General features: G+C 35.9%; 1 protein-coding gene across 1 annotated transcript in view; it reads left to right on the top strand.

The window, feature by feature from the left end:
* The window catches only part of USF3 (upstream transcription factor family member 3), a 60525-nt gene that overhangs the window by 15222 nt on the left and 21660 nt on the right, over positions 1–23643 (top strand). Inside the window, 3 exon segments of the mRNA XM_079155379.1 lie at positions 19691–19815; positions 21187–21251; positions 22347–22375. Of these exon segments, the coding sequence (XP_079011505.1) occupies positions 21205–21251; positions 22347–22375 (76 nt within the window). The 5' untranslated portion in view covers positions 19691–19815; positions 21187–21204.

Here is a 23643-nt window from a genome sequence, read left to right as displayed (position 1 = left end):
TTTCTTATGTTTGGTTTGCAGATTTGGCTTCTTGCTGTGTCCTGCCGTGATCATCCTTGTATTTGTGTCGTCTGTGTCCTGATAGCCTCTTATTAAGACACTAGTTGTATTGGATTAGGGTCTACATAAACAACCTCATTTTAAGTTAATTACCTCTTAATAGCCCTTGTCTCAAATATAGTCACATACTAAGGTACTGGGGTTTAGTTAGGATTTCAACATATGAATTTAGAGGGGCATAATCTAATTCTCTGGATGGATGGATAATACATACATACATACATGTATACATAAATACATAGCAGTACATAGTATCACTGCATTGTGTGGGTGGAAATACTAGCTTGAATCATGTTAAACTTTGGTTTCAAGAGGCAAAAATGATTGTATATAGGCAGTTAACAGGTAGTTCAACATGCTACTGAAGTTTAATCGGTCTCCTTTTGATAAGCCTTTAAATATTTTCTTGTCTTTTGGTACTTCAGACAATGTTGCAGAGAATATCCTTGAATAAATGTCATTTTGTACACATATGAATACATCCTTAGGGTAAATTTCTAGGGGTTACTGCATCAAAGAGGTGTGTGTTTATGTGGAACAGTTGTGGGCAGGTCTAGGCACCCTGCTGCAGGTCTCCTGATAGGGCAAGACTGCTTTTGCAGGAGGATATGGAGGTATAAGTCTAGAGGCAGAAGTCGGGCAAAAGGAGACAGGAAGATACTGGGTTTGGAGAGGCATTGCCCACATTAAGGGAATTGTATTGAGATATTCTCAGTGGACTTTTTGTGATTAAAAATTACTAAGGGATTTTTGTTATGTAATTATGACCAGTTAAGTCATGTCCTAAATTTTATGCAAGGAGTAGAATCAACATATAGAAGAGATTTGAATGGGCAGCAGAAAATACTTTATACTATTTGAATTTTATGGGTCTAGTTCTTAGTCTAACAGTTACTTATATGTACATAAGTAATTGCTTGGGCATATGTAGAAAAATGTGTGGAATTGATACCACGAGATTGTTAAAAGTAGAAGGGAATTGATATGTCATATACAGTTATGCTAAGTTTTTAGAAAGAGCAGGGATTAGTTATGCAATTGAATTTTCAAGAAACCATAAAACCTGAAGTTCTCTCTGAATTTAGTTATAATATAATAATTTCTGTGCCAGATGTATTTGTAGTTTGTATGGGCCAGAACAAGGAAAATGTTTAAAAAATGTCAAACTGAGCCTGGAGTGGTGGCACATGCCCGTAATCCTAGCTACTTGGGAGGCTGAGGCAGGAAAATTGCAAGTTTAAGTCCAGCCCGGGCAACCTAGCAAGACCTTGCCTCAAAATAAGAAAGTTAAAAAAGAGCTAGAGATGTACCTCAGTGGTGGAGTGCTTGCCCAGCATGTGCAAGGCCCTGGGTTTTATCCCTAATAATTTGTTTTGCAAACAGATTACTTTTGTAGTTTGAAAGTAAATGTTTAAAACTGTACCCAGTAAATTATTCCTTTGGCTCATGTCTTTTTCTTGAGATATAGGTTGGCTGAGCTTCACAGTGAAAGTTCGTGTCAGAACTTCATTATTTTATTTCTTGTAGCATATGATAGTATTTCAAGATTGACATTGTGAACTTTTGTGACTGGTAGCTCCACACATAATGGTGATGATTGACAAGAAAGAACCAGCAGACATTGTTGAAGATTTAAGGTTTCCTTAATGGCAAAGGAAATTAGGATTTATGATAGCAGTTAGACAAAGTAGAAGATAACCTAACACATCATAAATAGATTCACTAAGAAAATAGCTGCCAACAGTTGGATGAATTGGACATGACTTTCCTGTGGTCATATACAAATATACAACCAGTGTAACTCCACATCATGTATAATAACCTCAGAATGGAAGCTATGCTCATGTTTATATAATGTGTCCAAATACATTCTATTGTCACTTATAACTAAAAAGAACAAAGTAAAAAAAAAAAGAAAGAAAAAGAAAACAGCTGCTGAAACCATATACATAGAGGAAGGGAGGAAGGATTCCTCTGTCTGTGATAAGTACCTCTGCCCTGTCCCTGCATTAATACACAGGTATAGTCATGTTCTGCAAAACAATGTTTTCGACAACAGGGACTGCTTATGCAGAAGTGGACCCATAAGAGTATATCTCCCAGTGAAGTTGTAGCCATGTTAGTTTGTGCAAGTATACTTTCTGATATTGGCCTAATGACAAAATCACCTTGTTGGGGGCCAGAGGGGCACCTGATCACATCGGCAGCGAGGAGGTTAATTGACATAAGCACACTCAGGTGATTTTATCCTCCACGCACACACTGTATGCGCATGTGTTCTCGAGCACTAATTGCCTGCTCAGAGTGTCTCTCCTAATCTTTGCATAAGAGGTGTGGCCCTGCTCTCCGCCTCCTGGAGGTGATATAAGCATAGGCGGAGCGAGACAGAAAAACAGCAGCCATTAGCAGAAAAGCAGTAGAAGAAGACACACAAGGAAGCAGCTAGGACACACCATCGGCAGCAGCCAGAGGGAAAAACACGCAGCAGCAGCTAGTAGGGAAAAGTGGCGGCAGCAGCCAGAAGAAAGAACACAGCAGCTAGTAGGGACACACAGCAGCCATTAGCAAAAAAGCAGCTAGACACGCGGCAGCAGCCAGAGGGAAAAACACGCGGCAGTAGCTAGTAGGGACATACGCAACAGCAGCCAGAAGAAAGGAAAAACATGCACGGCAGCAGCGAGTGGGGTAGCGGCGGAAGGCAGATCGCAGAAAGGAGAACTGAGACGCATCACTAAAACACCTTAGGTAGACGTACCCTTAGTTCACAGGATGCAGGACGCACCAGTAAGCAGCAGACCTTAAGTGAGGTGTAGCAAGTCTCTCTTCCTCTAAGCTTTAAGCAAAGCCTGTCTTTCTCTCAAGGTCTCCCTTAAGCAAAGTTTCTTTCTCTCTGATAAGCAAAGCCTCTCTCTCCTCTCAAAGCAAGTAAACCTCATTTCCTCTATCCTCTATAAACAAGCAAGAAAGCAGTGCACTAAAGAGAAAGATAGAAGTGCCTCGGTTTCCACTCCACCACCCATAAGACCCGTGCAAGTTGTTGCTGCAGGCGGTGACAAATATCCACAGATTTTGAAACCGCAAAGAGCCAGCGACACACCTCATAGCACATTTCTCAGAATATATCCTAGTTGTTAAGCAACATATGACTGTATGTCCCAAGATTTCAAGAATTAATGATTTGAACCAGATAGACTTGGTAATAGTGCATTCCAGGAAAAGAATTTTTAACTTAAGATGTTGGAGGAGATGGCTGCAAATAATAGTTCATATAGCAAAATAAACATAGCATTTATGGTATTATAAATACTATAATCATGATTTTCAGTATTTAATGAAATGGAATAATGCTCATGTTAAGTAAAAAGCAGAATATAAAGTTGCTTATGGCCCAACATTTGTGAAAAATCAGGTGTGTATAGATAAAAATCCAGAAGGGAATGCCTAAAAACCAGGGAGAGATGTGATAGAGTAGTTTCTTATATTGCTTTGTTTTCTAGCTATATATTACTTTTATTATAAGCTAAAACTATTGGAGCAAAGTGATCAAAAAAGCAGAGCTCTTTTGTTACAGAGTGTAAAAAGACTGTGGTATAAGGACTGATGCAGACCAGGGATTTAAGGTTTTCAGTGGATCATATACTAGTCCAATAGGGTAAGTCATTTTGCCTGCAAAAAACTAAGGGTTGCTGGAGTTCTCCATAAAGCAATAGAACACATTTAAAAACTGTGTACCTATGTAACCATTCCATAAAAATTTTAAAATAATTATAAAACCTTTAAGAATACACTAAGCAATAGCAAAATGAAATTAAGTATAAAGATTGAAAGTGTTTTTCTAAAACCATGGATAAATATTAAAGCAATGTATCACAAAATATTTCTTTTTTAAATTACTTAAAAATTTTTAATCTTTTTTTTTTTTTTTTTTTTTTTGCAGTGCTGGGGTTCGAACCCTGGGCCTTGATGCTTGCAAGGCAAGCACTCTACCCCAGCCCTTAATCTTTTTTTTTTTTTATATTTTCAAATTAAAACATTCTAATTATGACCTCACAATGTAAAGTAAGAATTAGATTTCTGTTTATTTAAATTATTTATTTTGTAGAGCAGGGTGTTGAACCCAGGGCCTTGCCTATTCAGGTCAAGTGCTCTACCACTGAACTATACCTTCAGCCCCTTAGTTTTTTTAATATAAAGACACAATTTAGTTTGTGGGTTCTTTCTTTTTCTATGAGCTGAGTCTCTTGAAAACAGCATATTGTTGGGTCCTTTCTTTAATCCAATCTGCCAGTCTATGTCTTTTGATTGATGAGTTTAGGTCATTAACATTCAGGTTTATTATTGAGATATGATTTATATTCCTGGTTATTTTGGCTTATTTTTGGTTTTTACTTGACTTGGTTTCTCCTTTAATTGGCTTTTCCTTGCTGATTTATGCTTCCCTTAAGCAGTATGAAATGTCCTTCTTTATCCCTTCTGACTAACTTTGGCTTGCAGTCCACATTATCTGATATGAGGATGGATACTCCAGCTTTCTTGCTGAGTGCGTGTGCATGGTATGTTTTTTCCCATCCTTTCACCTTTTGTCTGTGGGAATGTTCTGTAGTGCCGGCTTTCTTTTTGTAAATTCTTTTAACTTTTGTTTATCATGGAAGGATTTTATTTTGTCGTCAAATCTGAAGGTAAGTTTTGCTGGGTATTAGATTCTTGGTTGGCATCCGTTTTTCTTTCAGAGCTTGTAAAATGTTGTTCCAGGCCCTTCTAGCTTTTAGGGTCTGGGCTGAGAAATCTGCTGATATCCATATTGGTTTCCCCCTGAATGTAATTTGATTTTTTTCTTTCACAGCCTTTAAAATTCTGTCTTTATTTTGTAATGTTAGGTATTTTCATTATAATGTGCCTTGGTGTGGATCTGTTGTAATTTTGTACATTTGGAGTCCTGTAAGCCTCTTGTATTTGATTGTTCGATTTCATTCTTCTGATTTGGGATATTTTCTGATATTATTTCATTGAATAGTTTGTTTGTTCCTTTGGTTTGTTTCTCTGTGCCTTCCTCAATCCCAATAATTCTTAAATTTGGCCTTTTCATGATATCCCATAATTCTTGGAGGTTCTGTTTATGATTTCGTACCATCTTCTCTGTTCGGTGAACTTTGTTTTCAAGATTAAATGTTTTGTCTTCAATTTCTGAGGTTCTGTCTTCCAGGTGTTCTATCCTGTTGGTTATGCTTTCTATGGAGTTTTTAAATTTGGTTTATTGTTTCCTTCATTTCTAGGATTTCTATTTGTTTTTTTTTTTTTTTTCAGTGTCTCTAACTCTTTATTGAAATGATCTTTTGCTTCCCACATTTGCTGTCTTCACTGTTGAGTCGTGCAATCATTCAAAGCCTGCATTTGTTCTTTCATCTCGTTTGCTTCTCTGATCATTTTAATTATGTAAATTCTAAACTCCCTTTCTGATATTTCTTCTACCATGCTGTCATTGGATTCTATTAATATAGCATCTAGGTTTGTTTGGGGCCCTTTCTTCCCTTGTTTTTTCATGTTATTTTTGTATCTTCCCCTCTAGAAGTGCAGATCCAAGGTATGGCAGTTCCACCTTATAGGCTTATAGTGTCCCTGCACGTTTCCAGTACCTCACCTTAAAGTGGGACATCAATGTTAGCAGCACACAATACAAACAATATGCAGCTGTAACCCAAATAGTACCTAATAAAGTACTAACAGTGTTGTCTTAATAAACAGAGATGATGGGCATGGGCGGTAGGTCCAGGCCTCGGGCAGCTTCTCAGAGGAGGGCCGCCCAGGGAGAGACTTCCTGCATAGACAGAGGTTCCCCAGCATGGGCAGGAGGTACGGGTCGCAGGCAGCTTCTCAGAGTAGAGCTGCCCAGTGAGACTTCTCCACCGGGTGAGTCTTCCCTGCCTGGTGAGGCTTTCCCACCGGGGTGATAGAACCAGTGACCCAGGCCCAGACCAGCCATGCTCCAGTCCGCAGTCTAATCCCCTTTGGCTGACCAGTGGAGGTGCCTCTGCCCACTAGGAGGGAATATATCCCACCTTAAGACCACCACCCCTAGAGGGGCAGCTTCCTTGTGAATCACTGCATTATCAAGTTCCTCCAAGACTTCAGGCTACTGAAGGCGAGGAGGGGAGTTATTGAAAATCTACAGGGACACTATAAGTCAATAGGGGATATCTGCAATATCTCAGAGTTTCACTACTAGAGGGGAAGATACCTGAGCAATATGAGAAAACAAGGGAAGAAAATGTCCCAAACAAACCTAGATGCTATATCAATAGAATCCAGTGACAGCATGGTAGAAGAAATATCAGAAAGGGAGTTTAGAATTTACATAATTAAAATGATCAGAGAAGCAAACGAGATGAAAGAACAAATGCAGGCTTTGAATGATTGCACGACTCAACAGTGAAGACAGCAAATGTGGGAAGCAAAAGATCATTTCAATAAAGAGTTAGAGATACTGAAAAAAAAAAAAAAAAAACAAATAGAAATCCTAGAAATGAAGGAAACAATAAACCAAATTTAAAAACTCCATAGAAAGCATAACCAACAGGATAGAACACCTGGAAGACAGAACCTCAGAAATTGAAGACAAAACATTTAATCTTGAAAACAAAGTTCACCGAACAGAGAAGATGGTACGAAATCATAAACAGAACCTCCAAGAATTATGGGATATCATGAAAAGGCCAAATTTAAGAATTATTGGGATTGAGGAAGGCACAGAGAAACAAACCAAAGGAACGAACAAACTATTCAATGAAATAATATCAGAAAATATCCCAAATCAGAAGAATGAAATCGAACAATCAAATACAAGAGGCTTACAGGACTCCAAATGTACAAAATTACAACAGATCCACACCAAGGCACATTATAATGAAAATACCTAACATTACAAAATAAAGACAGAATTTTAAAGGCTGTGAGAGGAAAAAAATCAAATTACATTCAGGGGGAAACCAATACGGATATCAGCAGATTTTTTTCAATCTAGACCCTAAAAGCTAGAAGGGCCTGGAACAACATTTTACAAGCTCTGAAAGAAAAACGGATGCCAACCAAGAATCTAATACCCAGCAAAACTTACCTTCAGATTTGACGACAAAATAAAATCCTTCCATGATAAACAAAAGTTAAAAGAATTTACAAAAAGAAAGCCGGCACTACAGAACATTCTCAGCAAAATATTCCATGAGGAAGAGATGAAAAACAATGATGTAAATCAGCAAAGGGAGGAACTATCCTAAAGGAATAGCCAAATAAAGGAGAAACCAAGTCATGTCAAAAAGCAAAAATGAGCCAAATGACCGGCAATATAAATCATATCTCAATAATAACCCTGAATGTTAGTGGCGTGAACTCATCAATCAAAAGACATAGACTGGCAGTTTGGATTAAAAAGAAAGATCCAACAATGTGCTGCCTGCAAGAGACTCATCTCATAGAAAGAGATACCCACAGACAAAAGGTGAAAGGATGGGAAAAAACATACCATGCACACGCACTCAGCAAAAAAGCTGGAGTATCCATCCTCATATCAGATAATGTGGACTGCAAGCCAAAGTTAGTCAGAAGGGATAAAGAAGGACATTACATACTGCTTAAGGGAAGCATAAATCAGCAAGACATAGCAATCATAAATATCTATACCCCAAACAGTGGCTCATCCATGTACATCAAACAAATCCTTCTCAATTCCAAGAATCAAATAGACCACAACACAATAATACTAGGTGACTTTAAAACACCTCTCTCCCCACTGGGCAGATCTTCCAAACAATAGTTGAACAAGAAAACCATAGATCTCAATAACACAATCAATAATTTAGACTTAATGGGAATATATAAAATATACCATCCAACAAAGAGCGAATACACTTTCTTCTCAGCAGCACATGGATCCTTCTCTAAAATAGACCATATGTTATGCCACAAAGCTACTGTTGGCAAATACAAGAAGATAGAGATACTGCCTTGTATTCTATCAGATCATAATGGATTGAAATTAGAAATAAATGATAGAATAAAAAACAAACTACTCCAATACCTAGAGATTAAATAATATGCTATTGAATGATGAATGGATAACAGAAGACATCAGGGGGGAAATAAAAAAATTCTTAGAGGTAAATGAGAACAAAGATACAACATATCAAAATCTCTAGAACACTATGAAAGCAATACTTAGAGGAAAATTTATTTCATTGAGCACATTCAATAAAAGAAGAAAAAATAAACAAACAACCTAACACTATAGTTCAAAATCCTAGAAAAAGAAGAACAGATCAACACTAAAGTAGTAGAAGACAGGAAATATTTAAAATCAGAACTGAAATCAATGAAGTTGAAACAAAAGAAAGTATCAAAAAAATTAACAAAATGAAAAGGTTGGTTCTTTGAAAAAATAAACAAAATTGATAAACCCTTAGCCACACTAACAAAGAGAAGGAGAGAGAAAACTCAAATTAGTAAAATTCGGAATGAACAAGGAAATATCATGACAGACACAATTGAAATACAAAACATAATCAGAAGCTATTTTGAAAATCTATACTCCAACAAGATAGAAAATCTCAAAGACATCAATAGGTTTCTAGAGACATATGAATTACCTAAACTGATCCAGGAGGATATACACAATTTAAATAGATCAATTTCAAGTACTGAAATAGAAGAAGTCATGAAAAGCCTACCAACAAAGAAAAGTCAGTTTCTCAGCTGAGTTCTACAAAACCTTTAAAGAAGAGCTCATTACAATACTTCTCAAAGTATTCCATAAAATAGAAGAGGAGGGAACCCTCCCAAACTCATTCTATGAAGCCAATATCACCCTGATAACCTAAACGAGACAAAGACACATTGAGGAAAGAAAATTTCAGACCAATATCCTTAATGAACATCGACGCAAAAATTCTCAACAAAATTTTAGCAAATCGCAAACAAAACTATATTAACCCACGATCAAGTGCATTTTATCCCAGGGATGCAAGGTTGGTTCAACATCTGGAAATCAATAAATGTAATTCACCATATCAACAGACTTAACGTCAAGAATCACATGATTACTTCAATAGACGCAGAAAAATCATTGGATAAAATACAGCACCCCTTCATGCTCAAAACTCTAGAAAAACTAGGGATAGGAGGAACATTCCTTAACATTTTACAGGCTATCTATGCTAAGCCCATGTCCAATATCATTCTAAATGGTGAAAAACTGAAAGCATTCTTCCTTAAAACTGGAACAAGGCAGGGATGCCCTCTTTCACCACTTCTTTTCAACATTGTCCTTGAAACTCTAGCCAGAGCAATTAGGCAGACCAAAGAAATTAAAGGGATATGAATAGGAAAAGAGGAACTCAAACTATTCCTATTTGCTGATGACATGATTATATATTTAGAGGAACTGGAAAATTCCACCAGAGAACTTTTAGAACTCATAAGTGAATTCAGTAAAGTAGCAGGATATAAGATCAATGCTCATAAATTTAATGCATTTTTGTACATAAATGATGAATCCTCAGAAAGAGAAGTTAGGAAAACTACCCTATTCACAATAGTATCAAAAAAAGAAAATACTTGGGAATCAATCTAAGAAAAGAGGTGAAAGACCTCTACAATGAGAACTACAAAACACTAAAGAAAGAAATTAAAGAAACCCTTAGAAGATGGAAAGATCTCCCATGTTCTTAAATAGGCAGCACTAATATTGGCAAAATGGCCATACTACCAAAAGTGCTATACAGATTGAATGCAATTCCAATTAAAATCCCAATGATGTACCTCACAGAAATAGAACAAGCAATCATGAAATTCATCTGGAAGAGTAAGAAACCCAGAATAGCTAAAGCAATCCTTAGCAGGAAGAGTGAAACAGGGGGTATCACAATACCAGAACTTCAGCTATACTACAAAGCAATAGTAACAAAAATGGCATGGTATTGGCACCAAATTAGACACGTAGATCAATGGTACAGAATAGAGGACACAGACACAAATCCAAATAAATATAGTTTTCTCATACTAGGCAAAGGTGCCAATAACATGCAATGGAGAAAAGACAGCCTCTTCAACAAATGGTGCTGGGAAAACTGGAAATCCATTTGCAGCAGAATGAAACTAAGCCCCTATCTCTCACCCTGCACAAAACTCAACTCAAAATGGATCAAGGACCTTGGAATCAGACCAGAGACCAGAGACCCTGCATCTTATAGAAGAAAAAGTAGGTCCAAATTTTCAACATGTCAGCTTAGGATCAGACTTCCTTAACAGGACTCCCATAGCACAAGAAATAAAAACAAGAATCAATAACTGGGACAGATTCAAAATCAAAAGCTTTCTCTCAGCCAAGGAAACTATCAGCAATGCGAAGAAAGAGCCTACAGAGTGGGAGAAAATCTTTGCCAATCATACTTCAGATAGAGCACTAATTTCTAGAATCTATAAAGAACTCAAAAAACTCTACACCAAGAATACAAATAACCCAGTCAACAAATGGGCTAAGGAAATGAACAGACACTTCACAGAAGATCTACAAAAAATCAACAGACCTATGAAAAAATGTTCAACATCTCTAGTAATAAGAGAAATGCAAATCAAAGCCACCCTAAGATTCCATCTCACCCCAATTAGAATGGTGATTATCAAGAATACAAACAACAACAGGCATTGGCAAGGATGTGGGGAAAAGGGTACACTCATACATTGCTGGTGGGGCTGCAAAGTAGTGCAACCACTCTGGAAAGCAGTGTGGAGATTCCTTAGAAAACTTGTAATGAAACCACCATTTGACCCAGCTATCCCACTCCTTGGCCTATACCCAGAGGACTTAAAATCAGTATACTACAGAGATGCACCCACATCAATATTCATAGCTGGTCAATTCACAATAGCCATATTGCGGAACCAACCTAGATGCCCTTCAATTGATGAATGGATAAAGTATATTATGGAATATTACTCAGCCATAAAGAATAATAAAATTAAGACATTTGCAGGCAAATGGATGAAATGGGAGAATATCATGCTGAGTGAGATAAGCCGATCTCAAAAAACAAAATGCTGAATGATCTCTCTAAGTAGATGATGATGCATAATGGGGGGTAGGAGGGAGGCAAGAATGGAGGAAGGAGGGACTGTATAGAGGGAAAAGAGGGGTGGGAGGGGTGGGGGGGGAAGGAGAAAAATAACAGAATGAATCAAATACTATTATCCTATATAAATGTATGATTACACAAATGGTACACCTCTACTTCATGTACAACCAGAGAAACAAGTTGTTCCCCATTTGTTTACATTAAAAAAAAATAGATGATGAGTTTGATTATTATCTACAGCATAAACAATAGGTTTGCAATGAGTTCCGCAGTTTCTAATGTGGACAATGATGATGGGGAGGGTTGTAAGATGTAACGTTAATGAGATAAGTGAGTAGAGGTCCTACATCATACGAATATAGAAAACAGAATCAAAAGAAATTGGTTGTTAGCATGAGAAAAGAGAGAAAGAGTCTCCAAGGAAACAGATAAGAGGAAAATAGAGTAAGAAAAATAAAAAATATAAATGTAGGAATAATACTACTAATTAAAAAATTCTACAATAAAACTACAGTATACTATTCAAATTTCCTGTATTTCAGTAGCCTGATGCATGAGAGGTACTTGAAAATGTGCTGTCCCAGGAAGGGAGCTGCCGGGACTAAGAATGGTGGTGTCCAGGTTTGGACTAACCCATGATAGTGGTAGAGGCAACCCCATGTGTTGGTAAATGGGGAGCCACTGCACAGTGCTGGAGACCACACACTGGGCCGGGTGCATGCTAGAGAAGTGTTTGGGCGGTGGCTATGCCTAAGGACACCACTTAAATGCACTCTCTTCGCTGCTGTAATTTGCTCCTTGGTGGAAGAAAACTTGGTTTGCCGTTGAACTGCTAGATTTGTTTTTCTCCTAAGTACATGCCAGCATAGCAGCACTTATTCTGTCTGGTTGCCTCTCATTTTCCTCCTATGGGGAGATTGGAGATGATGGGTAACTAAATAAAATTTTGAAGTTTTGTGCTGAAAGAAATTAGATGCATATAAACTGATGGGGGGAAAAAGAGTGAATGAGTAGAGAATTTCAAATTATTCATAGACTTTTATTAAAGAGTTCCTTTTTTAAACAGCTTGATTAGATATAATTCACAAAAGTTCACCCATTTAAAGTGTAATTCAGTAGTTTTTTAGTATATTCGCAGAGTCATGCAACCATAATCTACGTTTAGAATATTTCATCATTCCAAAAAGAAACCCCTACCCATTGGCAGTCATTCCTCATGTTCCCCACCCCCTGGCAACCGATAGTCTCTACTTTCTGTCTCTATAGATTTTTCCATTCCAGACTTTCAGTGTGAATGGAATCATACAATATCTAGGCTTCTGTGAAGGAGTTCTTTCACACTGTATATAGCTACTCCATTAAGCTATTATATATAATTAATTTTGAGTTAAATTTTTATGTATTATGAGGTAAGGTGTATCCTCATTCTTTTCCATGTGAATATCCAGTTGCCTCAACACCCTTTGTTGAAATGTCTTTTTTCCCTTATGAAACAATCTTGGGATCCTTGTCAAAAATCATTTGGTTACAAACATAAGGGTTTATTTCTATTCTCTAAATTCTATCATCTTGATCTGTATATTTATCCTAAGCAGATACCACACTGTTTTGATTACTATAGCTTTATAGTAAGTTTTGAAAATGAGTTCTTCAGTTTTCTTCTTTCCGGTCTTACTTTTTAAACAGTGCCAATAGAATTTAATTTTAAACATTTAGCCCGGGCTGGGGAGATAGCTCAGTTGGTAGAGTGCTTGTCTTGCAAGCACAAGGCCCTGGGTTCATCCCCAGCACCGCCAAAAAACAAACAAACAAACAAACAAAAATTTAGCCCATGTCTAGTACAGATGACTTGAATATTTTGTTTAATTAAAAACTATAAATCAGGTTGTTTTTTTATTTGCATGTGACTTCTGATTGTTAGTTTTGTTTCTGTGAGGCAGGGGCCTTGTTAGAAAAGTTTTTTGAGCTAGGTATCACTAGATGGTAATGTGGAGGACCATAAGATGTAGATCGAAAAAGAGGGAATATTATGATTGGAGAAATGGTCTTGTTTTCATGTGTACACTGCATTTGTGATTTTGAGACAAGCACTATAGTTAAGGATTTGATCTCTGGAGTCCAATAGAACTAACTAGAATCCTGCCCCTACCATTTATTAACTGTGACTGTGACAAATTCCTTAATTATTTTAATACCACTTCCATTTTAAGTTAGTGGAATATTAAATGAAACAATGTGTAAATATGTGTATAATGTAATGTAATTATGTAATTTACCTTAAATGAGTTATTTAAATAGTTGTTTATCAACATAGGATTGATTAAATCAGAAACTGAAATATTTTGTGTTCATAGAACACTTTTTCCCCTTCATTTTCTTACTTATATTTTTATTGAGATACAGTTCACATACAACACAACTCACACTTTCAAATTGTCCAATTCAGTGCTTTTAGTATATTCATAAAATGTGTAACTACCTCCATGATATAATTCAAAAGCAACACCCTAGAAAGAAACCCCATGCCCATCAGCAGTCAGTCTTCTTTCTCTCTTCCCACTCCTGGCAGTCTACTTTCTATCTTTTTAGATTTGCCTATTCTGGACATTTTGTATAAATGAAATTATACCTTTAGCATTGGACTTCTGTCATTTAGCATGATGTTTTCAAGGTTTATCTCTGCTGTAACATGTATCAGTATTTTTTAATGCTGAATACTATTTCATCGCGTAGATGTACTACATTTTATTTGTCCTTTCATTGTTTGATAGGCAGGTCGTTTCAACTCATTTGTGTGAACGTAAGTCTTCCAATTCTCTCGGGAATGTACTCAGAAGTGGAATTGCTAGGCCCTGCTATACTTCTGTGTAACTTGAGGAACTGTCAAAATATTTTTGAAAGTGACTACATCTTTTTACATTCCCACCATGAGATAATAGCACATTTTTTTAAAATATATATTTTATAAAGGAACTTCAGGGTATCAGGGACTATGAGAGCTGTTTAAGATGCTAGTAATGTTCTGTTCTGTATCTTAATCCAAGTGGTAGTTATGTTGGGTATTAATATATAAAAATCCATTGAGCTGTGTTCTTAAGTTAGTGACATATTATGTATAAATTGTGTATCAGTAAAAAAAAAAAAAAAAAAGACTCTTACTTCATTGTCCTCCTTTTGATTTTTCTAATTGGTGGATTTATATTTGGGAACCACTGATCTCAAGATAAAATCCAGGTATAGTCAATGGGCATAGAAACTTCTTTCATCAACCTGTGCACGTTCTCTTTCTGCCCTCATCTCCTATCTCTTTCACTTTCCCTCCCTACTGTCTCCTACAGGCCTAATGGAGTCCTCTGACTCACCAAGTTTTCTTGTTTCATTGTCCTTTCATTTGCTCTTCTTTCTACCTCATACCATTTATCCTTCATCTCCACCTGACAAAATCCTACTTTTTTATTTTCCAAGATATCATTTTCTTTGAACACTTTGAACCCACAAGAAACATACTTGGTCCTCTGTTCTCACATAGCATTGTATTCATACATCTTTGAGGTAGCACTAAACAATTTTTAAATTCATTTAAAAAATTTTAAATGTATGCCTTTAAAAAATACATTTATTGAGATATTCACATATCTTGCATTTCACTCATTTAAAGTGTACATTCCAATGATTTTAGTTTGTTCACAGTGTTGTACATTGATTACCACAGTCAATTTTAGACCATTCTCATCACCCAGAAAAGAAAATCTATGATCATTGGCAGTTGTTTTTGGAAAACCTGGTATGTAAGAACCATCCATCAAAGGTCAATGGTGCTGAGAGACCAAAGAGGAAGACAGATCCAGCATTGCACAAAATGCAGTTTATTAGTGGCTTATGAACAGAAGTATGTGTGGGGAAGCAGAAAAACAGGAAGATCCCGACTCTGATGTAGGAGGAAGAAGTCTATATGCTAATCTGGACAGAAGAGGCCCTTGGCCAACTGGAGTGTACCTGGACTTTCTCAAAAATAAAACAAAACTAAACTAAAAAAATTATTAGTATGTCAAATGTCAGTTGAGAAACAGTCCAGACATCAGTGTCCAGCCCAAAATGCTCATGTGACTATCTCAATGACCTTTTTTATCCTATTAAAAAAAGGATAAGGTGGCTTTTGTTCAGTGCATTCTATAGTGGTAGAATGACTGCCAGAGTCACCTGGTGTGTGCAAAATGAGTTACATCCAAGAAAGGTGTAGTCATGGAAGCTTAGTTCTTGCAGTAGACATTCTCTATTTTTCTCCTACCACACCTTAATTCACTGAACTGCCCCTTCCCAAGATTCTGATTTAGCAGATCTGGTGTGGAGCACGGGAATCTATATTTTAAATAAATACTTAATCAAGACTATGTGATAATAGCATAAGAAGATATCAGATTAGAGAAACTAGGAATGGACACGCTTATACAAACAAACATGTAATTTCCAAAAAGGTGACAGAAAAATCCATTGAGGAAAAAAGTCTTTTCAACAAATGATGTTAGAACAACTAAATATAGATGAGGGAATAAATCTAATTTTGACCATGCCATATGCAATGTGGATCATTGACCTAAATATACCAATTAAAAATATATACATAGAAGCAATCACAGATGAAAATCTTGGGTAAAGGTTTTTCCTTGGACAGAATGCAAAAAAGAAAAAGTCGATGTTAACTTTTCATCAAAACATTTTGCTCACAAGAGAAACTGTAAGAAAAAGGCAGATCATAGAGGGTTGGGTCACACAGGTGTGTGTTATTTGTGAAAGCTCACTGAGGGCTGGGATGTAGCTCAGTTGGTAGAGTGCTTGCCTTGCAAGCACAAGGCCCTGAGTTCAATCCCCAGCACCACACACACACACACACACACACACACAAAAAAGCTCACTGAATTTAATACTTAAGATTTAAGCAATTTATGTGTGAATTTTACCTCAAGGGAATAAAAAGTTAGAAAAGATGCAAAGTATGATCTCAGGACCACACTTTGACCACTATTGGGTGGACAAAGTGTACAAATATTTATGAGTATATAGTTCCTTATTCCAATAGATGTTCTAAAAAAACAAACAAACAGGAATACAATTTTAACATTGAGAGAACTGAGCATGGAAATAATTTTATATTGAAGTGGATATAACTGAATTTGTTAAAATGTGATTGGAGATGGATATTCAAAATGGCCTTTGATAAATTGGATGATTATATTCTGTTTGCAATTAAATTCTTGGCTTTTGTTCAGTGCAATAAATGTGCTTACTTTGTCACAAGGCCCCTTGTGTCACTCATTCACTTGAAGATTATGGATGAATAGGCAATTAGAACTTTTATTTTATGTATCTTATACATAAAACTATGTAGCCTTTCAAAAGTACAATGGGGAACTAAATTATTGGTCAGATGCTTGAAATTTCATCAATTAGAGATACTGCTTGGAGGTTGTGGAGAAAAGGGAACCTTTACACAGCATTGGTAGAATGTAAAATAGCATAGCCATTGTCAAAAACAGTATGGTGGTCCCTCAAAAAATTAAAAATGGAGCTATCATATGATCTGAGTATATGTCTAAAAGAAATGAAATCAGTATGTCCATGAGACATCTGTACATCCATGTTTTTGTAGCACTATTCAAAATAGCCAAGAAATGGAGACAACACAAGTGTCCATCAACTGATAGGTAAAGAAAATGTGGTGCATATACACAGTGGAATACTATTCACCCATAAAATGGAATGAACTCCTGTTGTTTGCAGCAACATGGATGGAAATGGAGGTTATTATGATAAGTAAAATAAACCAGGCATAGCAAGACAAGTACCACATGATCTCACTCATAAGAGGAATCTAAAAAAGTTTATCTGATAGAAGTCAGAGTAGAATCTGGTGGTTACCAGAGGCTGGAAAGAGTAGGGGGAAAGGTAGAATGGGGGAAAATGGTTAATGGGTATTAAGATACAGTTAGTTGGAAGAAATTTTGGTGTTCTGTTGCACAATAGGGTGACAGTAAATAACAATAATTTGCTATTATTTTTTAAAAAAACAAAAGGGATTTTGAATATCTTCATCATAAAAATGATAACTGGATGTGGTAGCTCACACCTGTAATCCTAGCAATGCAGCAGGCTGAGGCGGGAGGATGGCAAGTTCAAGGCCAGCCTCAGCAACTTAGAGAGGCCCTAAGCAACTTAGTGAGACCCTGTCTCAAAATAAAAAATAAAAAGTCCTGGATGTGGCTCAGTAGTTAAGCACCCCTGTCTTCAATCCACAGTATCAAAAAAGAAAGAAAAAATGATAAAAGTTTGATAGGTTTACCCTGATTTGAACTATTCGATGTATAAATGTATGGAAACATCACGTTACTCTCTAAGTAAGTATAATTTTTATGTATTAGTTGAAAATAAAATTTTGAAAGTCTAGAAAATGCAAAATTAACCTATAACAATAAAAAAACAGTAGTAGTTTTATGTGAATAGAGGGAAGAAAGGACAATAGATGAGAAAGATAGAAGCTTTTAGAGGTAATAGATGAATTTGTTTTCTTGATTGTGGTGATAACTTCTTTGGTATATTTATACCTTAATAAAGCTGTTAAAAAAGCAAAAACAAAAAAGATATTTCTTGGGTTTCCAAATTTTCCCTGTAAGGAATCACCTGGGGCATTTATCAAATTTCAGGCTTCTCCTTTTGAGATTGGAATTCTTCCTTTACAGACTGATTCACTGGATATGTAAAGAGCTGAGAATTTGTATTTTTAAACAAGTACAGCAGTCCCTGGATATCTACGGGGGATTGGTTCCAGGACCCTTCTTGGATACAAAAAGTTGAGGATGTTCAAGTCACTCATAAAATACTATAGGATTTTTATATAACCAACACGCATCTATTTATCTATCTATAAAATAAATATATATTTTTATATATAAATAAATATATGTATATATTTATAGTTAAGTAAATATTATATGTTTATTTAGATGTGCTGGGGATTGTTAGGCCTCATGAATGCTAGGTAAACTTATACCACTGAGCCACACCCCTAGCCTCTCCTGTATACTTCAAAGCATCTCTAGACTACTTACACTATTCAATATCCTGTAAATGTTATGCAAATAGCTATTTAATGTATTAAGGAATAATGAGAAGAAAAAAGTTTGTATACATTCAGTACTGATGCAAGTTTTTCCCAAATAGTTTTGAACCATGGTGGGTGAATCCATAGATGTGAAACCCAGGGGTACAGAGGGTGAGCTCTACTTACAGTAATTCTTAATCATCTAGAATGTTTAGGAAACACTGTCCTAAAGTAGAGTTAATTTTCTCAACTTTTTTGTATGGAATGGGAGAGAAAGATGGAAAGGGAGGCGGCCAGGGGAAAAAGGAAGAAGAAAAGTTGCCCAAGGAATTCGTTGAAAATGCAAAATCCTGGATTCTCCCAAACCTTCTCATTTATCAAGTCTGGGATAAAGGCCATAAATAAACAAATGGGCACACACATGTGTGTATGTATAGTATATACATGTACATGTATATGTACATATATATATTTAGGGAGAGAAAGCACCTATAGTGCACAGGTCTGAGGGCTGTTTTCTATTGTTGCCTTGAAGGAAGGTCCGTAAGTTTTCAATCACTTTTACAAGAAAGAAGGGGAAGATAGGAAATGAAAGAAAGATCAGTTTAGAATTTTTTAGAATTGAGGACATATCTTAGTGTAGGACATACCTAGAGGTCTTTAGGTAACTTACAGGCAGTGAGGTCCTAAGAGACAGTGCTCATGTGTAAGAGCAGAAGGGATCTCCTCCCAGGTGCAGTACATTGACTGTAAAACTCTCATCTTTTTTGGGTGGAATATGGGTAACCCATTAGAAAGGAACTATTTTTTTCCTTTGGTACTGGGAATTGAACCTAGAAGTGCTACTGAGCTAAATCCCCAGCCCTCTTTTTTTTTGGGTGTGGTGGGTGGGAGTACCAGGGATTGAACTCAGGAGCACTCCACCACTGAGCTGCATCACCAGCCCTATTTTGTATTTCATTTAGAGACAGGGTCTCACTGAAGTGCTTAGGGCCTCACTTGCTGAGACTGACTTTGAACTCTGATTCTCATGCCTCAGCCTCCCAAGCCACTGGTATTACAGGGGTGTGCTACTGCACCTGGCAAATCCCTAGCCCGCTTTATTTACTTTTTAAATTTTGAGAGTTTGCCTGGCTAAGTTACTTAGGATCTAAGTTGCTGAGGCTGGCCTAAAGTTTGCAATCCTCCTGCCTCAGCCTCCAAAGGTACCAGTATTATAGGTGTGCACCATTGTGCTTGGCTAAAAAAGGACTTTTGAGAGCAAAGGCATTCATTTGCTTCCAGGTGATGGGGAGAATGCTGGATCTCCCATGTCACAAAATATCTGCATGCCATTGGTTACCAGCCCTTGTCCCCTGTGCTGCTGATGGATACCTAGAGACTATAAACACTCATTGGTTTTTCTCTTTTGTAGAAAGAAGAAAACATAATCTATAGACCATCTTCTGGCAAAAGATGATAGATTTGGATCAGAAACGGGAGGTGTTGGAAGCCAGGAATCAAAAGTAAAGAAACTCTGCAAGACCTTGGGTGAAAGAGGTAACAGAGATTGCTTGCTTGCTTTATTTATTTATTTATTATTTATATTATTATTGTATGGTTATCTGATGTGAGTGCATTGCTCTCTTAGGCCCATAGGTACCTCCATTAATTGTAGAGAGAAGGTGGATTAGGAGAATAGGAATAAATTGCTGGAAGTGGGTCTAAAGTACGTGTTTTCTGCAGTGTGCTTCAGTCAGTACTTTCTGACAGCCTCTTGCCTGCATTCCTTTTACTTATTTCCCAGGACCCTTCCCCTCCTTTCCATGGCTGGAGCTTACCCTGAAATACCTTATTAATAATCATAGCTCACATTTATTGAATTGTTATTACTGTCAGGTACCATGGCAGTGTGCTTTCTTTGCACTCATTCCCTTCTCAAAACAACCTGATAATGTAGACAAAACATTTGAGGTTTCAAGCAGTTAGATAACTTGCCTAAGACCTGACAGCTAGGAAATAGCAGAACCAGATTTTAAACTGATGTTTTCTGACTTCAGATTGCATACCTGCTGTCTTCTTTCCTGTCTCAGAGAAAAAGGGGCAAGCCACACTAATACTTCTTTCAGTGTACCAGAACAGGTACCCCCAACTTGGTGGACCTCTTTTGAAAGGTGGTGACTTCCCATAATTTAAAAGCATTAAAGTTTTCGAAAATCAGAGAAAAAGAAAAAAAGCATTGCTGACCTTACATAACTATAATTAATATATTAATGTTTCTACTTCCAGACTTTCCCAATATACGTATATATTTCCCTATGGCATGCATGTTCTTTATTAGTATCCTGATGTTTTAAATATTAATAGAAGTTTTATGCCCAGATTTTAGTGACTCAAATGATAACATGAGACTTCTAGCAGTTTAAAGTTCAGCAAATAAGTAAATAAATGAATCCTTGCTTCCGTGTATGGAATATTACATTTGTTCACTCGTCATTTCTGTTTTTTGTTTTTGTTCTTTTCTGTATTCAGAGAGGGGGATCATTGTTCTAGTGGAAATTTTGTATAATATTTCAGTGTCATGAATAAAGAATGTACTTTTCCAACTTAAGAATGTTCTGTCTTTCCAAGTCTTGTTAAAATTCACATCTCCTTTAGGCTTTTCTTGGTTTCCAAGCCCACAGTGATCTTTTTCTACTCCAGTCTTTTCAAGTACTTTCCGGTTATATTTCATATTTGACATTCACTATGTTTTACATCTGCTAGTCGTAATATTTTGTACTATTTTCTTATACTCTTTAATTCCACAATACCTTTTAATGTCAATTTTACTTTTTAGCATCTTATATTCAAATCAAATTGCTATTGATCAATTTCTCCAAGGTTTTAGAATGACTAACATTTATGGTGTATCTTTCTATCCCTTTGTAGGTTCCTATCACTATCACCATGCCAGAAATGACAGAGCATGAGACTCCTACAAAAAAGCAGCATAGGTATGTCCACAGATCAAAAATAATATAGTGTGGGCAGGTAAGAAGCAGAATTAGATCCCATTTTGCTAAGTAGATAGTTCTTAATGAACTTTTATTATTCAGAGTAGAAAGTAATTAATCTCCAAAAATATATGTAAATTAAATATAGATTTACTTAAAGGACTATATGGTTAAAATTTATCTGTCCTTCTTATTATACTAGAAATGTAACAAGTAATAATGATCATCAGTAGTTAAAATAGTATATCAATCTATGCTAAATGTTTAGTTTCTAGTGACATTTTTACCAGCATATGGTATGAACTTTTGTAGATCCTGAAAGATTTAGGTCACAATGAGTTTGAATAGACATTTTGCAACATTATAATCTATTAATACCAATATGCCTCCATAATATGACTTTTGTTTTTTGTATAACCCCTCTTCTGAATTTGTAGCATTTTGGGCAATATCTGCTTATAATTGTATGACCTGTGCTTTTATTAGTATTGAAATCACTGTTCTCTTTCCTTGCTAAATAGCTATGTAAGGATGCTAATGTATTAAGAAATTATGTGTAACAGAAAAATCAATGTCTTTAATAGATTGGAAAATTTAAGAGTTTGAACAACCTACTAAGTATACAAATGCAAAAGATTACTCAAATGTCTGTTGTCAGTGCCTAAGTGTGCTGTCGCCTACCACATTTCCCTACCTGTGAATTAAAAAGTTATGCTCTACTGTTTCTCATCTCTCTCACACTCGCTCTTGCCCAGGTGCAAAAGGCAGACACCTGAAGTCACCTATGGGGCACATCACTGAGATTTTACTAGCACCTAATTACATTTTTCAAATAGTTGTGGTATTCAGTGATTGATTCTATTCTCAACCCGTGACTTCCGAGTATCAAAGGTTAGAGAACTGTAGTTCTAGAAACTGTGTCTTCTGAATTTATATGGAGGTATCTTTAACATTAAGAAAAGTTTTCTTCAGGTTTCTTATTGATGCTGAAAATACAAATTCATAACACTTATTTTTATGGTTCTCAAAATATAAAGTGGTAAAAATGCTTTCCTGTTATCTTCATGTTACCTTTTATCTATACTTTTGTTTCAGAAAGAAAAACCGGGAAACACACAATGCAGGTAGATACAGTAATTTAAATTTTACTTGTTAGCATTTTTTGTTTTCAAAATGAAATTATGGCACAGTTGATTGTTAAGTTTTTATGTTATAAGCATAGAACCATTATTTATTGTATTTTAAGAAAAGTACCTTTGTTGTTTTTAATTGACAAAATATTTCTGAGTCCCATGGAAATGATCTTTTGATTTTTAGTCTATTTGATAAATTAAGAGATTAGTATATTCCTGGAGTTAGTGTTTGAGCACCACCAAAGAAATCCAGATACACTTCTCAGTAGAATGAAGATTATGTGTGAATAAATTCCAGAGGGGGCAGCGTTCTAGAAGGGTAAGGAAGAGATGAGCAGTGGACTACAGATCTTAAAGGGACTTGGCATGTGACAATCTTAAATTAAGTTGCGTAGTTTTTAATTATAGAAAGAATGTAGAAAATAAATATTTGATTTTTATTTCACACATTGAAAGTGTAGGCCAAAGCTAGATAAACATATAGAATTGTGCATACATTTTCAGTTTGGCACATTGTATGCCATTTTATTTTCCATCAGGAACTTCATTCAGACCAAAAAAAAAAACAAAAAAAACTTATAGTACACATATCTATGTTATTATAAATACTGTTATTTATAAATTAATTCCTATTACTCTATAAATGATATCTTAAGGAAATGACCTTTGAGAAAATTTTTATCTATGGAAACGTGTTAAACACTGGTGGGATCTTATTTTTTTTTTTAATTTTTTTTAGTTGTAGATGGACATAACTTTATTTTTATATGTTGCTGAAGATCGAACCCAGTGCCCCACATGTGTTAGATTAAGGTTCTACCACTGAGCCACAGTCCCAGTCCCACTGGTGGGATCTTACTATTTTTCCTAATAAATAGTTTAATGCCTTTGAAGCCCCATTTATTACTATAGGCAAAGAATCTTAATATTGGGTTGTAATTTTTTAACTCCACATATTTAAAAAAATATGCTCTTAGATACCAAGAAATATTATTGTTAGAGAATTCAGGAGAAAGGTAAGTTATAATTTATTGCTTTGGATTTTTGGGCTGTATGAATGATCTTATTTGGCCATGTGAACTAAATCTTTTCTTTGGAACCAACTCTCTTTTGGTTCCATAAATATGTCCTGACTATACCTTACTAACAGGAGGGTAATTAGATATCATTAAAAAGAATATTCTTAGTGCTAGATCATGAAGCATAAAATGCATATATTTTGTAAAACAAGTTCTTGCCAGGGGATAATGTGAGAGATG

This window comes from Sciurus vulgaris (genome assembly GCF_902686455.1).
Source record: "Sciurus vulgaris genome assembly, chromosome: 10".
NCBI classification, from domain to species: Eukaryota; Metazoa; Chordata; class Mammalia; order Rodentia; family Sciuridae; genus Sciurus; species Sciurus vulgaris.
This window is presented reverse-complemented; position numbering and strand designations above follow the sequence as displayed.